The sequence below is a fragment of the Mycteria americana genome, chromosome 2 (assembly GCF_035582795.1).
Source record: "Mycteria americana isolate JAX WOST 10 ecotype Jacksonville Zoo and Gardens chromosome 2, USCA_MyAme_1.0, whole genome shotgun sequence".
Taxonomy (NCBI): Eukaryota; Metazoa; Chordata; class Aves; order Ciconiiformes; family Ciconiidae; genus Mycteria; species Mycteria americana.
Genome location: NC_134366.1, coordinates 22,134,091 through 22,159,347, shown reverse-complemented (window position 1 = coordinate 22,159,347; position 25,257 = coordinate 22,134,091). Strand labels below are relative to the sequence as shown.

General features: G+C 37.8%; 1 protein-coding gene across 1 annotated transcript in view; it reads left to right on the top strand.

Moving 5' to 3' along the window:
- The window catches only part of MALRD1 (MAM and LDL receptor class A domain containing 1), a 292,669-nt gene extending 267,916 nt beyond the window's left edge, over window positions 1-24,753 (top strand). The window contains exons 36-40 of the mRNA XM_075495520.1: window positions 12,161-12,243; window positions 12,336-12,426; window positions 21,936-22,011; window positions 23,642-23,698; window positions 24,431-24,753. Of these exons, the coding sequence (XP_075351635.1) occupies window positions 12,161-12,243; window positions 12,336-12,426; window positions 21,936-22,011; window positions 23,642-23,698; window positions 24,431-24,559 (436 nt within the window). The 3' untranslated portion in view covers window positions 24,560-24,753. The remainder of the gene's footprint in view (window positions 1-12,160; window positions 12,244-12,335; window positions 12,427-21,935; window positions 22,012-23,641; window positions 23,699-24,430) is intronic.
- The last annotated feature ends 504 nt before the right edge of the window (window positions 24,754-25,257 follow it).

The following is a 25,257-nucleotide window of genomic DNA, read 5'->3' as shown; positions in this document are numbered from 1 at the left end:
CTCATACATAACCCCATCTGTTCTATCAACAGAACTGTCATTTAAGCAAACAGCATTTTTCTGTGAAATTAGCAGGTCTATCTTAAAACTAGATGTCACTTCTATACTTTATTGCATAATTTCCTAATGTTACCTTAATATGAAAACAGTTCCATTTCTGAGAGCAAAAGAATTTTGCTACCAGCTCTCAATATAGCTGCATGGTCAGGCTTTCTGTCAGGTCATTCCTTAATCTTTATTCAGTCCTCTAGAACTTGCAGCTAGGGGCTATATGTGAGACACAAACATGGAAAAAGTGTTTTGTAGAGATTTATGTTTCTCTGTCTCTTTCTCTCCTTGCTCTCTTTCTCTCTATGCCTTTCCCCTTCTTGGAGTGTTCTTCAAGAGCAAATCAAGCATCAGCTCCAAGTGCATGTTCCACAAGTAACAAAAGGCAGGGAGGGAAAGAATAGAAGAAAGAGAAACACAAGAGGGGCAAAGAAAGAAAGGCATATAAGTTTGGACCAAATAAAAAAAGAAAAAATAACTGGGAAACAAGAATTGAAAACAAGATGGACAGGCCAACTGGCATAAAGGACTGGTTCTTTACTGTAAGCTGATTTAAGCCAAGGCACATCTCTTCAGTGAGCTTTTTTGCTTTGCTTCAACAGTTCAGATACTGCTATACTGATACAGACCTTGAATAGGTTCACTTCATACTGTAAACAGTAATTTGTACTGGTTCAATCTCCTAGGTTTCTTAGAGTAAGAGAAAATGGAGATAAGTCCCTTTTTTCACTAGTGAAATGCTCTCTGTGCTAGGCATATCACTTGGAGTATCTGCACCAAACTTCCCCCAAGGTGCCAGCCCTGCACTCCCAGTATCCCATCTTTTAATTCTAGTTGACAAAATTACTAATATTTTCATTGTTTTACCCAAGCTTAAAATGGCAAGAGTTTTTTATGGACAGGGTTATTTATTCTGATGGTCACCTTTTACAAAGCATGGCTCCAGACTCAAAACCAGTGGGCTGAAACTCAGGACTGTTGTAATTTGAACTCTGATCTCCAGTGGTCAGTGGTCAACGTACCTACTACATGGTTTCAAGCTCTTTCTTTTCTGTTGTGTGAATGTCTCATGTCAGCATCAGTTAGAATTAAACAATAGGCTTTCTGGTGGTTTGACCTTCAAATAAATTTGGGTTGAAATACTGGTTTTGTCCCAGAGAAAATTCCATTTTAAAAATCACTTTTTTTTTAAATGGAAGAAATCTTAAGCCTTTTATTTTGTTTAATGTTTAGCTAAGCAGATAGTCATTTCCCTGTTGAATCTAGCACCAAATCCTTTCTTCAGTGCCAGGAGTAGCTTCATGATTTGTCCCACTGGGGCTTTTAACGATCAGTGTGATTTTATGATAGTGGAAAATCTGTTACCAGAAAACTATTGTTTAAGAAGGTGGGAAAAGGTAGCATTAAAAAGAGCGTAATTGTTTGAAATGGTGAATTTCAGGTCTGACCGTCTGCTGTGAGCACATACTTGTGCTTCATTGCTGTAGCTGAATGAATCTGTGCCATAAAATAAAGTGTGTGCCAGATACCAACCCTTGGTGAATTCTGCTGGGGCCTATTTTGTTGAAGAGTAAAGGCACAAAAGCAAATGACACAGCAAATAATTTCCATATAGGTCTGCATTTCCTTGTGATAGGATAAAACACACTGAAAAAAAATGTCATGTACAAGACTATGTCCTGGTTTCAGCTGAGATAGAGTTAATTTTCTTCATAGTGGCCGGCTGGGGCTAAATCATGACAGTCCTTTTTGGCGCCCAACGTGGGGCTCAAAGGGTTCGAGATAATAACAGATTTGATTGGAATGTGCCAGATAGAATTTATCGCTGTTATTGCTGTTTAGCTATTAATCAGCAGGCTTCTGTACTTGCCATAGGCTTGCTTGCCTATTGTATGTTGGAGTCTAGGGCTCGTTAGTGGCTGCTTTTTGCTTTTGCTGCTTGCCGTGCTGCTGTACTGCTGATCACCTTACTCTGCTGTGCCTGGGAACAGTTTGATAACAGCAATGGCCTTGCGCCTGGGCTGGCAGATGGCCAGGGCATCTCTGCTGTTTCTGTGCTGCTGTACTGGACAGGCTGGAACTCCAGCGTGAACTCGAGTCGAAGGGACTGTGACCTGTGGATGAATCCACGTGGGAGCAGGACACCCCAAAGCGTCTGTGCCCATGGATAAGCCCATGCCAGAGCAGGTATATCTTGAAATATCTGTGGCCATGGTCATGGCTGTGCCACAGCAGGTATACCTCTGAAGGGATTGTGGCCCAAGGATAAGTCCATGCTGGAGAAGGTGCACCTCGAAACATCTGTGGCTGTGGATGAAGTCCATGCTGCAGCAGGTACACCTCAAAACATTTGTGGCTGTGGATGAAGTCCATGCTGCAGCAGGTACACCTTGAAGCATCAGTGGCTGTGCATGAGGCCATGTTGGAGCAAGTTTACTTCTGAAGGTACTACATTCTGTGGATAAGTCCAAGCTGGAGCAGGGGCAAGGTGAAGAGGACTTCATTGCAATGTTAAACCCTATAACCTGCCCCAAAAGGACCAGGGGTGGACATTGTAATGGATATACCTTTAAATTGTTGTAACCCATGATTGGAGTTGCATGTTATAGGAATTACTACAGCTGGAACCACCTGAACAAATGGAGGACAAGCCTTACAAGAAGCAGTGCAAGTGCAGCAGTGACCTGACCTGAGCTGGCTTTGGTGCCCAATAACTCCAAAAAACACACCACCTCTCCTGTCCTGAGTAACAACCATAAGAGATGAAGCCCAAAGTCATGGACTAAATGAACTCAGTGGACATTTTGTGGACATTTATGGACATTTTGCAAATATTTTGTAGGGGTGGTCCATAGACTAAGGGAATGATATGTGTGTATTATATCAAAGGATGGGAAGGGTCACGGTGGGTAATGAGAATGTATTGGATAATGTGAGACCTGAGCATGACATAAATGGTATAGAATAAGGGGTGGATATTGTCCCGGTTTCAGCTGAGATAGAGTTAATTTTCTTTATAGTGGCCAGCTGGGGCTAAACCACAACAGACCGGTTTGAATCAGGAAGAATTTTAGTGAAGCCATAAAGTTATTTGTTTCCCAAATCAGTGTAATTCTCAGCAGAGTAACTTCAAAGTTTGCATTTGTTCTGAGGTTTTTAGGGTAGGAGTCAGACAAAAAAATCAGACAGGCAATCAGGTAGGTTTCAGACACTGACAGAATTTCTTTAAAATTTAAATTCAAATTTTCCGTGAAACATGAGGTTTTTCGTGCGTCAACTAATTTCAGTGAAGAAATATTTGCTCTGAAATTTTCCATTCATCTCTATTTAAAATGACTGAAGCTGGAGATAGCATTTAGCCTTCCCCCTTTAATAAATGGTTTGCCTGGACCTAACGGGATGTCATTCACAAGCTGTCTGTGATAAAAAGCTCACCCTTGTGCTCCTACTTTAACATCAGACGCCGCTTGTTTTCTGTTTAAACATTTAACAGCAAGCATTAAGGTGTTGTTCCTCTTGCTTAGCTGAGTAACAGCTAAATGCAGCTATCTAATCTGAACTAGTCATTGTGACACTGTTATAACCAATGGTAAAGGATCCAGATGAGGATTCCTCTCCTTATTTCACATAGTCTAAGCTTGTCTAGACTATCTCTGGGTACCTCCCTTTTCAGGTGGTTAATGTTAGAAAAATTAAGTCCCACTCTAAACTTTACAGTTGGTCACCATAGTTTCATTGTGTATCTGTATAAAAAAGCAATTAGATACACTGACTGAGTCCTTCCTTCTAACAGTTACCTTTTCTTATTCAACATAGGCTGTAATTAGAACCTCTCACTGTGGCTGTAAGAACAATGAGTAATCACAGTGCGTCATGCTGGGGACCTGGAAGTAGCTGATAGCACACCCTGGGAGCAAAGAAACCAGAAAATACATGTAGAAAATGATGATGCCAATATACGATTTTTCTTCCAAATTGCCATTAGTTAGCACTTTAAGTTCTGCAATCTCTAAAGACTTTCATTCACTGTTTTAAGGAGTTCTCTCCAGCACATATCATTAAGTGCTTGGCTTCTAAGACTTACTATGGCAAGGACTCTCCCAGGTCAGTTAAGCACTATGTGACAAATAGCTTCCTTATTGTTAGTTTAAGATGTATTTCCTTTCAGTTTGATTGAACGTTCTAGATGATAGACAGCAACCACAATTTTTCTTCCATTTACGATATATCATTTTGTTTACCTTCATCATATCTGCTCCCACTTGTCTTCTGTATAAATTAAATCTGATCTCTTCAGTCTCTGCCATATGATTTTAATCACTGTAATTTCTAATGTCTTCTATCTTACTCCTTATGCATAGTATATGCTTTTATGATAGAAAGTGAGCAGTTACTTTCATTGAATAATCTATGACGATGCCCAGCTCTTTTCTCAGAGTACCTACATTTCATTTAGAATCTGTTTATAGCTCTATATTACTCTGCCTCATGTTGACTCTTTTGTATTTGCCATGTATGATTTTTAGCAGTTTCCAGAATAGAAGCATATACCTGTGCCCTCAAATCCAGGCCCTTGTTATCACACACAGTCACATCATATAATTCTATTCAGACGTTTAGTTAGCTTTATTTTATGACCAGTTATGGGGAATTCTTGGCTTGCATATTCCTCTCTACTTTGCTGTGTTACTGGGAGTTTCCAGCATCTGAGGTTCTTTGGAGTATGTGGTACCAGGTACAGAGGATAACAGCTGACTCTTCTGAAGCAACATACCATGAGAAATGCAGGAATGATAAGAGCCTTACTCTTCTGTTTGGATACTTTCTAATAATTTCCTCATAAATGTATTCATACCTAGTTTATACCCATTTGCAATTGTGCCAGTATCCTCCTTTAACCTTAAAAGCCCCTCAATACCTCTGTTGTTCATCCTCCAAAGTGTTTCTAGAGAACAGTCTTTGGCTCTCCTTTCGGTATACTAAACAAGCTGAAATCTTTTGGAATACTCTTGTGAGACAGACTGTCTATTTTTCTGCTCACATTAGTAGTCCACCTCCGCCTTGTCCCACTCTGACTTCATCTTTCTGAACAGGAATGGCCAGAACTGCGCAGTGTTTCAGAGAACATTCCACTCTCTCCCACTGGGTTAATGTGCCCTTATCTACTTGCTACAGCTTCTTATACTACTTAGGTTTCCTTTTTCTTTTTTCCCCCCTAAGATTTCATAGTATTGCTAACTCATAGTCACCTGGTGATGTATCCAGACATTTTACTTTCTCTGCCATCTCCATCCCATGGTTCCATGATTTTAAGAAGCAGTATACCAAAGGCTGTACATCTTTTCATTCCTGAGTTTGTTATTCTCTGGATTCCTTTCTAGCTGTGATGTCTGAATGCTTGATCTGAAGCTCTTGACATTCAAGGTTAGCATCTGCTTCACCTGTCTTTTCCAAGAGAGTTTTCTCCTTGTCCCACATCTCCTCTGAGCTTAGTCACAAACGGAATAATGTGATTCCTAATTCCAGCTACAGTCAGCAGGCAACAGGTTACATTCATCATAAGCATGATATGTTCTGAGGCCATTCACGCAACATTCACTATTGGAATTTTGTATACTTTGATTTGGCAATAAAGACTAATCAGAGAGTATGACATTTTTTCTTTGAGTACACTGTTAATAACAGCTAGAATGCAAACAGATAACTACATTGCTGAAGTAGAGGTTACTTTTTTCCCATAATGGAATGAAGAGTTGCTGTTTTCATCATAGTCATAAGCATCTAGTGAAGCTTATTTTGCATAACACTGATTGTAAAGGCTAGTGAGCAGAGAAATTTCTTCACTGATATAGCAGAGGGATGTAAAGTCTGTTTTTTGCAAAGAACTAAGTTGTGGGTTGGTTTTTTTTCCCCCTGTATCCTCTCTCACCACTCCTGGAGTAGTCTGCTCTCCAGTAGGTATGGCACAGCTCTTGAATACTGTCAGATCTTGAATAATGTCAGCGTGCATAATGATCCCTGTGTAATGTATTATAAACATAACAAATGTATTATAAACATAGCAGTGGCAAATCTGGGTTCACATAGAAGATACCAGCTTGGTGTATGGTGGCAGATTCACAAGTACAATCTCTAGAGAATGCTACAACGTGTACTGTCATACTCCTTATTTTAATGCACAGAAAAAATACAACTACCATCATCCACATAGTACTTCCTTAATTTTTACACTACTAATGCCACGCACAGTAAATGGCTGACTAACTCTTGGTCATTCTGAATGTACACATGACATAGCAGATTAGGTTTTTCCGTATGACAAATGTTTCAGATAAAAATAAGAAAAGCAGGTGTGTCTCACAGCAAAGAGGTGTACTTTGGCCAAGAGGTGTTGAGAATGGCAGAGAGAGCTCTTGCAAGTAGGAATGGTTAGTTTTGTACTTCCCATTTGTTAATTGTTTTCTGTTAGTAACTGAGTGAACTATGTTACGGACACTTGCAGACAAAAATATAAATTAATGTTGTTTTTACATTTATCACACACTGAGTGTACCTCAATCACATCTAGTTATGAAATTTCTGTGGGCAGAAGCAGCTGTGGTCACTGTTGTTTGTCTAGTGGCTAATTTTTCTGTTTTCTACTTGCTGAGCAATTCCTTTTACATAGCTGGGTAGATTTAAATAAATAAGTAAAAATAAAAACTCTGTAGGCATTTCCATGATCACAAAAGATGATTAACATTTCAGGACATTTTCTTAATGTTCAATCTGCCTTTTAATGCAAATCTTTTTAACATAAACAAGATTGGCACTTAAATTATTAAATCTGAAGAAGTGCAGAGGAGATGCCAAATGGTTACTTAGTATTTAATGCTCTGAATGCTTCTAGATTAACATCACTTATGATTTAATATTTTTTTAACCTTTTATCAGGTTCAACATAAAACATGAGGGCTCTTGAAAAAAGTGAAACCAATACAGTATACTGACAAAAGCTAACAACTTTCAAAAATGTAAATGCAGAACACTGCTTTATACTGAACAACCTTAGTCATTATGAAACATTAGTAATTACTCTTGTTGGGAATAAAAAAAGGAAAAAAGGAAAGAAAAAAACCCAAACCCCACAGATTTCTGCATTCAATTTTCCACATGTATCAAAGTCTTCCTTGAAAATACAGCTTGTTGGAACTTTTTATTTCCAAGTTAATGAGGAGCTATGTTCGTGCTTGTTCTTGGAGGTCATGGACTTGATTCCCTACTGCAAAGCTCTTCCGTCATTTGCCCCTACCTAACAGCCATGTGTAACACTGATGCATTAGAGTGATAGCGTTTATCTTTCTCAGACTGGAGAAAATAATTGTACAAGTAAGGAATCAGATGCCAGGAGGAAAATGAGCAATCAAGTACACATCTGTACTTATTTTGAGTTTTGCATGTGCTACCTTTAATGCAGCACAAAGTCTGATATTCTGAAATGCAGCAGTGTATCAGCCAGATATGTTCTTGTAAATTAAACCTGCCCTGAATGAACATTGAAAACAACAAAAATCTTGCCTGGTTTTTATTTTTCATTCTGAGTGAGATGAGCCATAGCCGCAGGGACAGGATGCAGCAACACAGGCAATGCTAAGTTCATTCCTCTGCATTACCAATATCTATATTAGGAAATAATGAGTTGGAAATCCTAGAAGCAAATTTGGAGGGTTAACATTCTCCCCTCCAGGGTGACTTTCCTGTAAGAAGTTGCTAATAGCAGAAGGCATTTTGTCAGGCAGGATAGATTAGGATGTGCACTGGGATGGAAGTATTCAAGTGCTATTTCATCTGTCTTTCTCTCTTGCTCCTCCTGTTTCAACCATGAGGAGCTTCCTGTCTGAATGGATTGCAATGGCTATCTCTGTGTTTCAGATAAGCTTAAGACTCATGTAAAATGTGCTGCTGCTAATTAGTCAAGATGTAATTAGTCCAAGGAAATTAATTGTACATAAATAATATGGAATTTCAGCTTCATGGCTCAAGAGATAGATTCAGAGCCTTTTCAGAGTTGTCTGTCTTAAAAATAAAATAGCAGAAAAGGATTATTAAGGAAGCTCTTCAAAATTCCCATTACCCTACTAATGAAGATTTAACACATTGCCCAGAAGATATGGTTGATTTGCACTTTGTAAGGTCCTTCCACCACATCAGCATTTGCGCATCCCCAACTGCTCTCATCAGAAAGGAAGCTAATAGTGACTTTGAAGAAGCAACTTATCTGCCTCCCAACTGAAAGTAAAGCACTGTAAGTACAGTCCATGCACAGCAGTTGTAGGTAATTAAGAGTGTTCTCCTTCATTAACTGGACTTCAAGTGAGCTATCTCTTGGGTGCGTAACGCAGGCTGCTGTGACCTACCTGAAGCTGTTAGAGTCACTAAAGTTCACTTCAGGATTGCATGTGTCAAGGACTGCACAGTAGAAAGTTGAAGTTTGACTTCATTTCCTATAAAGCTGCCTGACTTTATTACTGTTATTTACTAATACAGTTTGCAGTAACAGGCAAAGGACCAAGTCTGGGGGTTGTATTTTTGTGATTGCAAAAGCACAGGAATATGTATTCTGTGCCCTCAGTACAAACAGCTACGGAAACCTTTTCCATGTCCTCAAAAACACTGTGAACTAATACCACACTTGGTTTGGAACTTGCCTTTCCCACCTTTTTTCCTGATATTTTTATTTTATACCTTGATGAGAAAAGGGAGATTTCTGTTCTTTTATCAACCACACAGTCCTACATGCATTGGACAGAGTGTAAAGTCTATGGGAAATGTCACCAGATGAGAATAACACCATTTCAACACCCACTTCTCACAGTTGCAAAGGACTGCACAGGCAGAAGGCTGCAAAGAGTCAGATTCAGAGAAGTGGGTACATGTATCTCATTCCTTAAGGACAAAAGGTTTTGTGTTTTGTTGTATGGGTTTTGATTAGCTTCCAAAATAGTTTGATTGGTTGGTTACAGCTTGAAAAGGTTTCTGGATTTTGTTTAACAGAAAATTATATCTAGAGGTATATCATTTTCAGATCTGTAAACCAATCTCAATCTTCTGCATTTCTTATCAAAACCTCTTATTATCCTATATAAGACCATGCCCATAATATTTATTCATTTTGAAAATACCCCTCAACTTTCCAATGGAGTGAAATAACTGGGGTAGCTTGTTTAGAATTATTTATATTTTATTTTAAATTCATGGTCTAGAACTGTTATCTTCTCTAACCTGTGTTATCAGCAGATACTGGTGCCATGAAAAATTTCATAAGCAATGGCAGTATTATAAGGTGACACTTTTGGTAACAAGCTAGTTCCACACAGCGGAAAATCATTTCACTGGCAAAAATTACACGTTGATAGTCTGACTTCCGATTCCTAACTGGTATGTGTCATATAACATAAAACAATACTGTTGGGATTCAGAGATTTGGAGGGGAATAAACGGCCAACCTAAGGTAGTTAGTAGTTGATTATAAAACCTGTATGTATGTATAAGAAGATAAACTAGTTATCTATACAACTAAAAGGTGCTTAACTTTTTTATCCATAATCCAAGCACAGCATGAGTATGTGGAAATATTTCATCAATAAACGGAAACATAGCATATGAAGGTATATTTAGTTATTACTGGGTAGTAGGATTTTCCCGTACTCTTACCAGTACACACACTTGCTTTATGAGAACTACCTCTTTGCAGCTCTGAGGTGAGCTATGCCCCGGTGGCTCCAGAGCAGCAGATGGCACCTCTCTTGCCATGTCTGACTAGTGCTTGTGCACAGCTGCAAATCTGTTTTCTCATTCTTTCTTTTACAGTCAAGTAAGTTCTGCAGTGACAAGAAAGAGGGCAATTTTGGTTAAAAGCATATCTAGCTCAACAGAAAATCTGGCAAATGAGGAGAAAGGAAATTATACAATCAAGAGCAATCAGAAAATTATTTTGATGGGTGATTACCATCAGATTGCAATGTTTCTACATGGATCCACAGGGCTTGGTATGAGCCCAACTGCAATTTGACTTTTGTATAAAATCAGTCCGCATAAAACAACAGCTTATGAATGACATGATTTTTTGTAGTATGCTGAAGAAGAAGGAGGACGGAAGGGACCAGGTATTTTCAGTCACTGAATACAATGGGTCTCCAGCTGAGCCAGAGCTGTCAGCTGAAATTGTGCCACTTTTTCTTTAAAATGAGCATGTCAGAATATGCTACTGGCTCCAGACTCTAAAGCTAAGATTCATTGGTATACCTACTAATCTTGAACAAGGTAATCCTTTAACCAGAGAAAACTCACGTCTGTGGGGTAAAATGGGTTAAATAAATCTCTCTCTGCCCACTGTTCGAGTAGGGCTGGTACTTTCCTCCTGGCATGTTCTCTGCCCACTATTTTGCAGTGGTCCCCTGAGTTGCAACAAATCCCACATCAGCCTCTTTTGGTCTTTAGTGAAGTTACCTTCCTCCTGCCATGTCTGAGACTGGGATATAGATATGATCTCCAACATGCCTTGATCCTTTCAGGATTCTCCTAAATTTCACTGAGGCTGCGGACAGATGCTTGCTGCTCCTACCATCCTACCCTTCCTCTCCCTACATCCGCCACACTCAGTCATTTTCTGGGAAAATGAAATACTCCTCTCCCTCTGGAGTGCCTCAGTTAACTCAGTGTGCATCTGCTAGGATAAGGCACATAAGCAATACCATGTGCTAAACCACGACAAACACCACAAAGTTCTCTCTCACATGTTCAAATAAAATAGCCTTAATATAAAGATTTAATTGTGTAGATGTGAGATTTCGTATTATACATTTAAGGGCAGGAGACGAAACCACAATTACAAAATAGAAATACTTTATAAAAAATGGTGACTACGAATGTGAGAAAGCAACTCAATATACAATCCCCCCACACACTTAGTACAGTTTGTGAAACTGTAAAGAGAGAAATCATGAGAAGTGAAACTAATTTCCTATTCATGCGACATTAGTAGGACTAAAACTGGATTACTACCATAATTTCTTTCTGATGCTCCTTTAAAAAAAAGAAAGTTGAAAATTTATGAAGCTCATAAACCACCAGCCATGCAGGTAATTGAAAAGTTGGTAGAAGTCATTCCAGTGTGACACTCAGGGTGAGGTTCAGGTCATCAATTGGGGTGCCTGAAATGTAGGTGTCAATATGTAGCTATCCCTCTAATAACCTTTTACACTAGTCATCATTTAGGTTTTGTAAATGTAGGTGCCTACAGCCCTTTTGAGACTCGCTGGGGTACCCAGAAGGGCTGCGTAGGGTGCTCCCAACTGCCACCTGTCTCAGCAGAGGCAGCCGATGCTCACCTGGGTCTCCAAGGTCCCCTCATTCTGATGGAGAAGGCCACAATGAAAGCATGTTGCTGAAAGCTAAACCCAGACAAATTAAAGTGAGAAAAGATACACACTTTTTTGGTGACTGTGATTAACTGTTAAGCAACAAGTGTAAAGTAAAACATCAGAGCTTGTGTCAGATTGTTTGTATTTTGGTTACTTCAAATCAACGCTGGATTTGAATCACACAGCAAATTTAGAATAATTTGGCATGGCTGCAGCTGTTAGCTCAGATATATTGCTTTGGTTTTGAAGAGGTGTTTGTTGAAGGGGTATCATTTTTACAAGAAAATGGAAAAACAAAAGAGAGACGGATTAGGTGTGGGGACAAAACCTTTTTTTGCATCTCTGATCATGTCTCTCTCTCTACATTAGGGTCCCAGATCCTCAGCTCAGAAATTTATTTAACCCTCACATGGGGAATACAGGGAAATTAGTCAAATTTCTTTTGCTGTGGGATAACAATATGATGGCAACATGGGCAAGGCAGCCAATTTTAATCTTTGAACTATGTTTTGTTTTATTTTTCTCTCTTGGGTTTGTTTTGTGTATTTCTCGCTTACATTGCATTCTATTGACTTTGATGCTGTTTGTGATTCCTGGGTGAGCTTTAGTCACTGGCAAAAGTGCTCAAAAGGATTTGCATTTCTTGTGTGCTTGTCACTGTTTATGAACCTTGCTTCTGCCTTTTTCAGAAATGTTTGTTCTATTCACAGATGTGGAAAAGAATGGAAAGGAAACCGTTGCCACATAGGTGCTAAGCCTCTTCAGCCTCCAACTTCAAGTCTCCTTCGAAAAGGTGGGTCTGGAAAAAGAAAGAAGTATCTTTCAATTCATTCTTTGAGTGTTTCCTTTTGCTTATTTCTGTCTTTGATTGCTCTGATTTTGCAGATATTTGGATTGGGTTGGGTATCAGTTTCTTGCTGATTAAAATTACAGCTGCTGCCTTGTATTTCCTTTCGAAGAAGAAAGTGCCAGAAACGTAAGTGAAACTTTTAATTTGTGTAAAGCTGACATATACAACATATACAACACTAACATATACAACACTAACATATACAACACTAAGCATAAAACCTAGCTTTGCAACAAAAGCTGACCTTAGTGGATCCCAGTCTGGAAACAATGAGTTAAGGCTTGACTGCTTAGCATGTTTTGATTGCAACATTGTATGATTATTCCTAAATTATAATATTCACCATTTATCCACCTTAACAGCAATAGCCCTGATTTTTGTACATGGTAGTTAAACGTGAAAAATAGAAGGTATTTATGGTTTCTCAAAACCTCCGAGGCCAAATTATTTTCTTACTGGGAGATTCACAGCTCTTCCTGAAGCTACTGAGTACCACGTGAACCCGGAGGGATATTTTTGCCCTAAATATTTCAATATTTACACACATCTGAGAATTTTCCCTGTGATAACTGGATGGAATCAATATTAGGGTTTTTCAGAAAAAGCTTTAATAGATTTGAAAAAATGCAAACTGTGAGACTGGAGAATTACACGACCTTTTTTACAAATCTTAGTGTTTGCCCCCTCTCCTTTAATTACTACAGACACACTCACAATCTGATTTTCTGTTTTAAGGTTTTATTAGTCATCTTAATCAGTGGTTCTTTAGATGTGTCTCACCAATGACACCTTACCTGTTCCTTCCACCCATTTTCCCTACCACTTTGTCTCATACCCATTATCCAATATTGCCATCTTGCACTAGGATCAGCCCAGTACAGACCTCTTGGCTTGTGGTACAAGGACCTGTCTTACTCGTGATGAATGAGTGCTCTAGATGGTGATTTTTTTTTTTTTTTTCAAAATCTCTATTTCTTCCATCCAATACTATGCTTCCTATTAGTACTGTGCAAATAGCAACTAAATTATCTTCTGACATCCTACAGCATAAAGTGTATCCTCAGTAAAGGAAAAAAAATCAGCAAAATTAGTGGTGGTTTATTTCAAAGTTTATTTCAAGAGCTTTGAATAACAGTCCTAGTAGTACTAGAGATATCTCTTCGTCCAATTATTTTATTTCAGAGGTTTCGACTGACAGTTCATTATTTCACAGATATACTTGTAGCCCTTCCTGTCATCCCTCTGATAATCTCTGCTTTCTCTCTCCTCTCAAATTTAAGATTTAAAAAAAAAAAAATTGATGTTTCTTATTTTCCTCTAAAACTTGTATTTCTTCTCTGCCCATCTCTTGACTTATTCTGCTAGACCCTTCTCTGCCAGAAATTACCTACCACTGTCCCTTCCTCCCTTTCAGCAATTCCTGTTGTGCATTGCCTTGTCCTTTTTCATGTTGTTAGATTTCCCTCACCTCTCATTTTCTTCTCCAGAATTCATCTTCAAAGCTGTCTGTTTCCCTTTAAACTTCTGCTGTGCTATAGACCTTTCTCTCTTTGGGGATGTTGTTATCTCCAAACTATCTACTAAACTCTGCAGACTCCTGTCCTGACGTTATTGCTGCTGACACGTCTCCTAACACTGCATGCTACCCCTGACAGGTAGAGTTGTCTATGGACACAGAAGCAAAATGTTGAAGCAGGAACATTTAGTGGTTGTGCTACTGTTAATTGAGTGCATAGCTTCACGTACTTTCTTTATGTCTGCTTCCTCTTCTGTAAAGTGGGAATAATAGCATTTCCTTATCTTACTTCACAGGGGCTTTAAGACTTAATTCATTCACATTTATACAGCCTGCTAAGGTACCTATATGGAAAGGCACCTCAAAAGTGCAAGATAAGTTGTATTATAAGAGCTGCTTGAATTTTTTTTTTGAAATTTCAATTAATATTTTTGCAAAAAAAAGTCTAATATTTTTCCCAAAACCTGTTTGATGGTGTTTTAATCAGCAAATGATTATTTTTTCTTACACTATTTCTTCTGTGCTCTAAACACTCCCTTTTACCTTTTTCTTTCATAAATGTCTGATTAAGGGTTACTGCACTGCCATCTACTTCTCTTCTACCCACAATCTGTATTCAAGGAATATTTTTTCCTTTCTTGTAATTACACATGCTGAAAAAAATAGAGAGTCTTTTTTGTACATGAAAAGGTACCCTGTTCCAGTGTGATGCCAAATACTTAAGTGTCCTATTAGGTACGTAATAAAACAAGGATGAATGAGGATCTTCTTACTAAAGCACTAAGAAAATATTACAGCCCTGACATGAAGAGAATCAGAGCCGTGAAACAGAGGGTTAGATAGTTTACACAGCAAAGCTCATTCTGGTCTTGATCGTTTTCACTGGAGCTGCCAGAAAGGTAACTTATGATGATGGAAATTTTTGTGATTCCAAGTTTTGTCTATTAGGAACTGACTAAGATTGTCAAATCATTTTGCCTGTGGTACAGAATAAAAATTTTTATTTTCATTGTTTTTAATCACAGTTGACTTAACATGTAAGTTAAAATGTATTTTATAGGCAACTTATCAAGAAATAGTCTAGCTAATAAATGGCAATTTGATTAAAATTTTGAAATTTTGAAAACAATGAAATCTAAAACTTTGAATTTGAGAAGATAAGCTCATCCAGGCAGTTTGTCTCTCCCTCTTCAACTACCTAGTGCCTAGCATGATTTGGTATACAAAAATCACAGCTGGAAACATAGTAGTAAATTAAGGCAAGTTATTCCTTAACTGCTTAATCACTAATCAGAAGTGACTAGTCAAAATGCAGCCAATGTTATCATACTGAAGTTTGGATCTTTAAGATAAGGCTTTAGAATAAGAAGTGACTTGTGTTTGCATAACTCTGTAAAATGTACAATGTGACAGCACCACACAGAGGCATGAGATTTTACTCCTGATTTTTTTTTAAGGGGTTTTGATGAACTAGAGGAATTTAACTGTGCACATGAATGATACTTTCCTACAGTTCATTTTCACTTCAAAGGCTTGTGTCCGCTTTTAGCCTTCCTGAGTCGTGTTGTTTTCTTAAAGTCATTAGGTAACAGAGACATTCTAGGAGTGCCTGCTTGGCCATTCTTTCACAGGGAAGCCTTCACACACTTGAGCCCATATTTACTGCCTTTTGAGAAATTCTTTTGCTAGTTATTTTTTAATAATTTCTATTAGTGTCTCCTTTTTCCTTACTGGTATAGAACCACACATGCAGGCATTGGCAGATGGTCCTCCAGAGGCACATTAACAGTTGTAGGTGTTAGCTCCCAGGACATTTTAAAATGGAGTGCAGGTCCATCTATGCCTCAATGTAAATAGCACAGGAACGTGCACAAGAGCTGGAGGAGAAGCTTCAGAGCCCAATAGAATTAATGTTTTCACCAGAAAACCAGGTAGCAGACAGTAAGGGTAGGCTGGTGACCCCTTAGACAATGCTGGCTAAAAAGTTGTCACTAACAGCAGTGAGAATGTGAGAGTTATATGTGTCCCTTTTTTTCTTCACTGGAAAGATAGATCATGCCTTAATCCCTCCTTTCAACCCAGAAAGAATGCCCTGCTTCTGCTTTGCTCTCTCCTTCTTCTCCTTCCTTAGCAAGAACTTCATCTCTGATCTGCAGGCTTTAAACTCTTCAGTGCCTGAGTAGGAGTTACTGGAAGTAGTCATATAAGTTGATTTCCTGATGGACAAAAGCAGCCCGCCGCATGGCTTGGCAGCAGTTTACTTCATTACCACAATGGCATTCAGACATGCAAGCTACTTCCCAGCTCCCAGTTGGGTATATGTGAAACTTTTGTACAGAAACCCCAAATCAGAGGAAGCCTACAAGTTTCTCACATTCCTGTTCGTGCTCCAGAGATGACGTTTTCTAGTCCAGAAAGGAAGGCTGCCAGTTACTCCACTCCTTCAGTGGCATCTGTCCTTATTGACCAAATAGAAGCAAAGCTTCATTTTAGCTTCCATTTTATTGCAGTTGCTTTCTCATGCTTCATTTTACTTTAAAAAGTGAGAATCAAACACTTTCCACCCAGCTAAGCTATGTTTCTTTGTTACTGCCTCCGAAGTAGTCAATGTCCCTGGATCCTTTCAGCTTGTTTCTTTTCTATTCTTGATCTGTGCCATCAGCTGCAATGCTAATGTAGCACAGCCCTTATCAGTCCTGTCAGTCATAATGAACACAGAACATTAAATTTTCCAAAGCATATCAATAATGTATCTTGCTGCACAGGCAAGAGTGAAAAACTGAGGTGCTCTGAGAAAATATTTTAAAATGATAGAAAATCATGGGAAAACAGGACCCACAGAGGCCATTTTTCATCCTGCCACAGGACAGACTCAATTGTATCGCTTCTGGGTTTGCACTTAAAGACCTCTAGCAACATGAATTTGATGGCATCCTCAGGCAATCTTGCTATCCTAACTAGAAAGAAAGTTTACTGTTAAAAAATTTTTTTTCTAACTGCTGATATGTCTGTTTACAATTTAAGTTCATTTCTATTCACCATGGACAAGAAGAGATCATTCCCTTCCTCCTTGCAGAAAGCTTTTTATGTACTTGAAGGCAGTTGTCATACCTCCTTACAGGCTGCTTTCTTTAGGCTAAACAACCTCATTGCTTTCAGCCTTTCTTCATGATTAAGGTTTTCTTACAATTGTGATGATTCCCAGTTGCTGCCACCGGGACTTTCTCCGATTAGACCATCCCCTTCTGGAGGTCTGGTGCGGAGGAACGGATAGCATATTCCAGGGGAGGCTTTCCAAGTGGGTCTGAAGGACTGCCAGAGGTCGTTGCTGGTTATGCCTCTGTTCCTATATCCCAAAGTGATGAACAGAATGACAATAGAATGAAATTTATTGAACCATTTTCAGCTTGTGAACTGGAATGGAGACAGATGCTGTTCTTGTAGAATGAAAGAAAAAGGTGCAGTTTTATGAGAAAAAGAAAAACAAAACTAGGAAGCAGCAGCCATAACTGTTGTTTGGGAGTTGTTTTATTAGTCTAGTGCTGCTATCTAAATCCCTTCCTTCTTCTGTAGGATATTTTTTTTCTGAGGGATGAAACCCAGTGCTATAGTCAGAAGTCTTCAGTTTTTCTGAAATGTACATCTCACAACCACCACACATAGGAAAGGTTGCAAAGAAACAAGAGGTGGCATGCTGAAAGAACAGAGCAAATCTCTCGGTCTATAGCCTTCAAGATGACCGAGATGAAAGATGCAAAGGACTGATTTTTTTAAAAAAATAAATAATTAAGTTTCTTAAAGTTACTCAAAAGGTACAAAGTGCAGACCTAGGAAGCCCAGACAGCATATTAACAGCCTTATCAAGCATCCGAGTGACTTGTAGGTGATTTTAAATGCAGCTCTTGGAAAGTCTGCCCCTCCTTGCATCACGCCTCCCATTTCTTCTGTGGGATGTGCAAAATATAGCCTACTTCTGCAAACTTAAATTTAGTTTAAAAGGTTTTATAAATGCTTCGGAAATTGAGGTCTTGAGTTATAGTTTCTGTTTAGAACAGAAGCTTTAGAATATCTATAAAGAATTCTTTTAAGGGATTATTTTAATTAGTAGCTTAATTGTAATTGAATCTTTGGCCCACTAGGATTTTGTCATTGTTGTTATGGACCCGATGATAAACATTCCTCTAGTACCATATTTCCTACAAATTTGTGTACTGTCTGAAAGAAATATTTGATTTTTCATTGAAAGATACATTGAAAAGAACAAACTTTTGTGCTATTGCATCCAAACGAATGAAATCCAGCTACTTTAATTTTCCCTTAAACAGCATGATGTTACTCAGTAGTCTTTTTATACACTGGCAGATATTTTGTGCAGTATACAACTTTCTCCCATCTCTGTGAAGTTGTAGTGGAGAAACCTATGACAAGGCAGTAGTTTCTGTTACTAAAGAATGCAGATGAGCTTAGCAAATCTACGACCCATGTGACCTCATTCCAAGATGATTAATCCTCTTCTTTCCTACTGTGGTATTTCTGGTTATGTTAGAAAACCCAGTTCTCTCTGAGCTGCCTTACCCACATGTTTGAGCCTTTATTTTTTTTTTCTAAACCATCCTATGCTTGGCATTTTTAACCCTAATTATTCCCTGCTTCGTACAGTCTTCTGAACTTGGTATTTATGGGTTTTCTTTATAAATGAGATTTATAAACATTACACATTGATTAATTATTCTGGACTGTAATTTTTGTGAGTGATGAGTTACTCTTGCCCTTACTGTACAGTGGTAGCACATACGTAACTTTCTTCCCAACATGAGACCTTGTGATGGGCATATTGCTCTTTACTGTAGCAATAAACTATCATTTTCTATCAGGGCAGTGTTATGTCAAGTAACAGCAAGCACTGCAAGAGTGAGCTTAACTCAAGCCACTGCAATACATTTAGTCAAAGTGCCCGATCAAGCAGTTTAAAATTCGGGTGTAAACTGATGACCAGATGGCAACACTTACCCTGCTGACTAGTACTGCACTTTTATGCTTTCCTCAGCAGTATCTATATTGGTGACAGAGTACTGGAGTGGGCATAGCATTGCTTTGCTCTAAGGAAAGCTTCATATTTCTAATTAACTAAAGATCTAATGTGTTGTGTTTACTCCTAGGGATGTTATGCACAACATGTAAAACAATGTGAATATGCCACCTCAGTTCCCAAGCACAGAGTTCTTCAGGCAGTTACCACCTCATCCAACTGATGGATTATAGCGCTTGTGTAAACATGTGATTAAATTTTCACTTGTATGTTCTTTGAGGTCTTTTAAGTAATTCGAAAATACTTCAGAAATTTTTAAGGATCATTATTGGAATCCCTTAGAAAGAGTTTTTTGCTACAATCACAAACAAGGTGTAATCATACATATGTTTATATAAATACATTCATATATATGTAACTGTGTGCATATATGTGTAACATATATGTTACATGTAAGGTAGTATATTCAAGGTGACTTCCAAAGCCCTGCTTTGGCAAAAAGGTTCCTAAGAACAGGAGAGAAATTAAGAAAGCTTATTCTCCACTTCACCTAAATCTGCGGTGCATAAATTCAACCAGAGTCCATATTTTGGGCCATAAAATTCCCATAGTCCCTAAGATTAGATGCCCAACTACATATGCTCTTTCATGATTCAGACCTAAAGTGGAGGGACACCTGAAATCTGCTGGACAACCTGAGCAAGACTCAATTTTCATGCTTGAGAAAACCTCACACACATAGACAGGACCAATTTCAGCACTAAACACAGCAACCACAGACACGCTGTTGAAGAACTCAGCCAGCAGTCTTTCTGGTGCCCACAGTTTGGCACAGTATCCTGCTGGTTAGTTATTCTCCTTGCAGAGGAAGCTGGAGATGTGCGTTCAGCGTCCTTCCTGCCCTCAGGACAGACCTAAGTACTCAGTGTGTTCTTGCCCAAATAAGCTATATATATGTCTTGCACAAATTGCTTTAGTTCAATGGGGGAGTGGGGGATGAAAGAGAATCAGACCTGTCTCTATCCTTATAATTTCCTATTGGCACATTAAAGGTGGTTCCCACTGTGAATCGTGTGACTTGCATTGCCCTTTGGAAGTGTCTCCAATGACTGTAAGCAGAATCGATGTGCTTAATTCTGTATCATGCTGTTAGGCCATACGGTTGGTTTGTAATGCCTAAATGAGACACCAAAATTAAGGCATGCAAATCTGGCCCTTTGGGCACTAGTTTAGAAGCAGAGCCGAGTTCCTTGAAAACTTCTTATCTGAGTTTGCTTCTGGCCTCAGGTTTTCTGAACCATGGTGTGATTTTAGAGTAAAAAATCAGTTCTGTGTACATTTTGTGGAGTTTATTCAGGAGGATTAGTATGCAAATATACACTTAGGAGGCATATAAATAACCTAATACATTATAGCTTCACTAAACTAACTAAAAGCATCAGAATATCATGATTTATTATGGTTAAGATTAAGATCAAATGAACAAATCAATGGGTTCAAATATTCAGCTCTCCACATTGCTGTGTCAGGTAATCAAACTGAATTATGAGACTGGCATTAGAAGGAATTACTTTCTGGCAGTCTTGTTGTGAAAGATTTTAAGGAGACATGTCTGGTTTAGTCTGAAACCCAAACTTAGGTTCTTGCACTGATTTAACTCATAAGGTGATATATTTCTGTAGCCTACCTGTGCTTCCTCCTAAGCATCCATTCTGGTTTTAGTTCATTGCAAAAGAAATCATGCGGTGTGCCTCCCCTGTGGCTCTCACTGAGGAAAACCAGCTTCCCTTCCCAACATCTCCATCGGCTGTGTCTCCATGACGGCTCTTGTCCCCTCAGTCCTGCCTGCCACAGTACACAGAGCCTGTCTATCAGTTCCTAGCTAGACACTGCTTAAACCGTCTGTAGGAGCAGCTTTGGAATAGAAATATTTTTTAATACAAGAAACCCCACCTCTCAATCATTGAGATTGAGTATTAGCTTCAGGGAACTTTTAATTTTAGAATACTGTACAATGACAGCTTTCTGTATACACAAAGGCATGTATATGCTCTTATTCATAAAAGCATTAGTGAAAAAAAAAAACCCAACTAAATGCATCTCTTCAAAAGCAAAGATTGAAAAAAAGAAAGTGGGCTTCTGCTTTATTCTTCAGTAATTTTAACTAATGCAGCTGTTGCTTTTTATATGGCATTGGAACAGTTTAGATGATTTCAAGCATTCTGGAATATTAGCAACCAGTCATCTATATGGAAAAAAACTTCAGATGTAGGCAGAAAGTTCCATCCCCAAATATCCTTTGCTTTTGCAGAATTAATGGGATTAACTGCACAGGTCACAAGTGCTTCCAAAAAAAGGAACATGTGAAGGCCTCTGTCAGGAAAGCATACCTTTAAACTTCTAGCTGAGGTAATGGACATGAGACCCATAACTAGTACAATTTGTCCTATTCGTCTATTATAAATTGCTTAAGGTGTTTTGTTCATTCATGAAACCTTTGCATTCCAATAACTTCAGTGATTCTTTAAATATTTCTGACTTTGTAGCAAAAGGTATGGGGAGCTTCTATAGCTTTAAAATTAATTCTGATGATTTTGACCTAAAATGCAAGTTCTTTCTTAATTCATTGGAAAAAAGAGTTCTTATAACAACTAAATAACTAAAGAGTTCTTGAACTCGGAGCCTAAGACCATGTTAATTCCTAAATTGCTAATGTGATTAGTAATAAAACACAGAAAGATCATGATCCCATCACATGCAAACACATAGCAATGCAAGTTTTTAGTTAATATCATGGTTTAGTTAATGTATAGCACTGTACCTGCATTTTATGAATACCAAATAGCTCTATGCATACCCAAAAGCATATATACTTTTAGCAGCAACAAATGAAAAACTATTATTTTAACCTACACATGACTTACACAGAACATTGGTTTAATTTCATTCTTTTCAGTAGAGCTCAGTTGGAAATATATTTAGCCATCTATATTTTTTTATTCAAATCTTTTCAACCTGAAACTGTTTGGTTCTTTGACAACCTGTGTGATATTGTGGGTGGTTTTGTTGTTGTTTGCTTGACCTTTCAAGGAAACTGGAGAAAACCACTAATGCTTCATTTGCCAACCCATTGTACGAAGACCTTAGTTCATCTAGGAAAGTAAAGGTAAGTAGCAATAGCTGCTTCTATATATTCAGAAAAATGTGAGGTTGTAGTCCTCAAATAAGTTTTCCATTAAAACAAACAGTGTAATCCCTCACTGAATGCTATTTAATAAAAGAAGTAAGAATTAAAAATTGGTGCATCACTCAGATAAGTTCCAGTGCATTTTCAAAACATAGGCAGATTTGAAATCAACTCAGTTTTGAGAACATCTTGATGTTTATAATGAATACTGACTGTGGGCTGCTGAATCTGAAAAAAAGAGTTTTGGATGAAATATTTAGCCAGACATATAGAAGGAAAAGCTCACTGGGACTTGCCTCCTTTTGCTTCTGGAAAAAAAATACGAAGTAAACACCCAACAACAAAAAAACACCACCAACAGCAAAAACACAAAATGCATGATTCAGCACCCAAATTGCCTTTGCACACTCACTTAACTTTAATAAAATAGTTTATAACACTTTGCAATACCTTAAATGTGCATTACTATTCCCATCACTGTAAAATTCACCTTGACACTAAACACTTGGTCACACATTTCCCTAACACCATTTGTTGATCATAATTAAGAGTCTGCTAGAGTGACAAAGAAGTTTGTGAATAAAATATATATCTAAAAGGAACATATTGCAACAAAAGATTTCAAGGCAAGATTTAATTATCAAATTACAGTGGTAGCTAAAATTTATGTTTTACATTTAACAAGAGAAATATGATTGATTTAAAATGCAGCTATCTCTGCTATTTGATTTGTCATTGAAAATAATACAGACAAAGCACCTTGAAGGTAAAAGGAGCAACAAAAATATCTTTAAAACATCCTTCCTGCCCTCGTTTTGATACTACCCTTATTAGCATTGAAAGAACTAGGCTTGGTTTGAAATAGAAAATAAAACTTCCTTGTCCTTCCACTGCAGCTTTGAATAGGATTAACTATGACATGCCATTTACTTTCTATAAAAGGTTCCTTACACCTGATTTTAGAGACATTAGATCAAATTAATTCACTTACAGGTTGGGGTTTGTGAGAGCTCCAAGTTGGAAACATTCCCATCACAATCATGTCCAATTTATCAGGACATTTTTATTTTAGTTAAAATAGATTCCTGACAGGCTTCATTTAATAGCAAGTTGAAAAACAGAAGCACGGTGTCAGGACAGACATTTTCATAGAAGACAGCCCCAGGCACTGTGATTGAAGTCCAGTGCTGTACTAGATTTTGCTCTATTTTCTTTAAGATTGGGGAAATATATGTTTTCACTAATTCTTCCTTTAAAAGGGAAAACAAGAGTTATGATTTTTTTCTGAGTCTGATGAGTCTTAAATCTGAATGGTGTATCACTAATCAAAAGATATGGTAAAACACGAGCAACAGCTCTTATCTCCAGCTGAATACCCACAAGTTACACAGTTGTGGCGTCTATAAGTTTCATAAAGAAAGAACAATTCTCCCCAGACCTTTCCGAACACCAAAACCATGCGGGCCTAGCATTGCACACACTTGCCTATAATATTGCCTCATAGTCTTGGATCCATAGAGTGATTCTGACAGCCACATGGAAGGATATTTTTGGAATATTATTTGCAGCTCGCTAAAAATATTCTGAAGCGTTTTTTTTCTTTTTATAGTCTCCTGGGTATGCCACCTCACCCACTGTTCAAATCAGTGTTTCTCCATGGCATGAGGTATGTAATAACACATTTTTCTTCTAAAGTAGGATACGTGTTGGGCTATTAAATAAAATTAATTTGCAGAGGAAAGGGAAAAAGTCACTTAGAGTCAATGGTATATTGCTACTCATAATGTTAACACCTCTGGAAATCTGAGAAAGATGACCAGGGTTGGATTGGCTGACAAGGACCTCGTAATAGCAATTTCTTTAATGTTGCTTACTGTAGCTACTTGTTACACCATACAGTAGTTCAACACTTTCCAGTAAGGCAGATGCTGAAGAAAATGTTTAGAACTACAGAAGTCCTTACCTGAAGAGTTCATATTATCTCTTTTCTCATACATTCCTCATTCAAGAAAATTAGAACTGGTTATTTAAATTACAATACCATGTACCAAAATTAGTGACCCACGGCAATTACACTATTGTACACAGATTTTCCCAAAATAATATTATATGTGTGTTAGAGCAAGAGCTCTGGAGACAAGTAAAACAAAGGTGGGAACAGATGCAGAAGGTTAAATGACTTGATCAGGCGTGTGCAGCAGATAATGGTTTTGGTGGAGCTATGCTAATTTTTATCAGCTGAAAATCTGGTCTAAAAAGTTTAGAGATTTTATAATTTTCTTTGAACTTAACATCATATGTTACCTCTGCAATGAATCTACAGCCGTTCATATGTTCATTCTAACAAATGAATTGAGTGACTTGTTTTTTAAATGTAATTCTATTTTTTTTCTTTTAGTATCCATTTAATGAAGATGTGAATGCTACTTCTTTTCCAAATCCTCTCTATGGTCAAGCATCAGAAGACATGGACAAATTATGCAGTTCCTTAAAAATAGACATAAAACAGGATCAATATTGCTTGTAATTCTTTGCCTAAGATTTGTTCTAAAATCTGAAAGTATGTCATGATACTGTAGCGCTTGCAATATGAAGGAATAACTCTTCACAGAATAACTCTTTTATTAAAATAATTACGTTCAGAAAGTAACTTTATATTAAAAATGGAATCCATACATAAGTAAAACATATATATAGAGAGAGAGTCTTCTGTCATTTCTGTTGGTGCAGAAAGAGATTGGTAACTATAGCTATGAATTCATTTTACATGCGTAGAGTTCAAATTTGAGTATGTTAATAAAATGTTTAATCAAATCCAGATTCTTGAGGTTTGGGAATCACAATTTTATGTCCATTATTTGAGAAATGATGACTTAAATATTTCTGTAATTTTGCATTAGAAAAGGGTTTTAAATGGCTATTTTAGTGTTCCAAGGAGCAGAAGCAAAAGAAAAGTCTTTGTATAATTAGAAACATATCGAGCTAAATCAAAGATGGTCATGAATCACGGATTTGCATATCAGCTCAGCCTGTGATTCATCAATGTGACACACTGGTATATACACTTATTTTTAAAAAATATGTTTATTATTAACCTTGATAGCTATATCTGACCAAATTCCCTTCTGGTCAGCTCTACAGTGCTGACCACAGTGCTACAGATATATTTAGCTTAGTGGTTGATAGAGGGTGGAAACTAGCATGTTCAGGAAACCGTACTTTTGC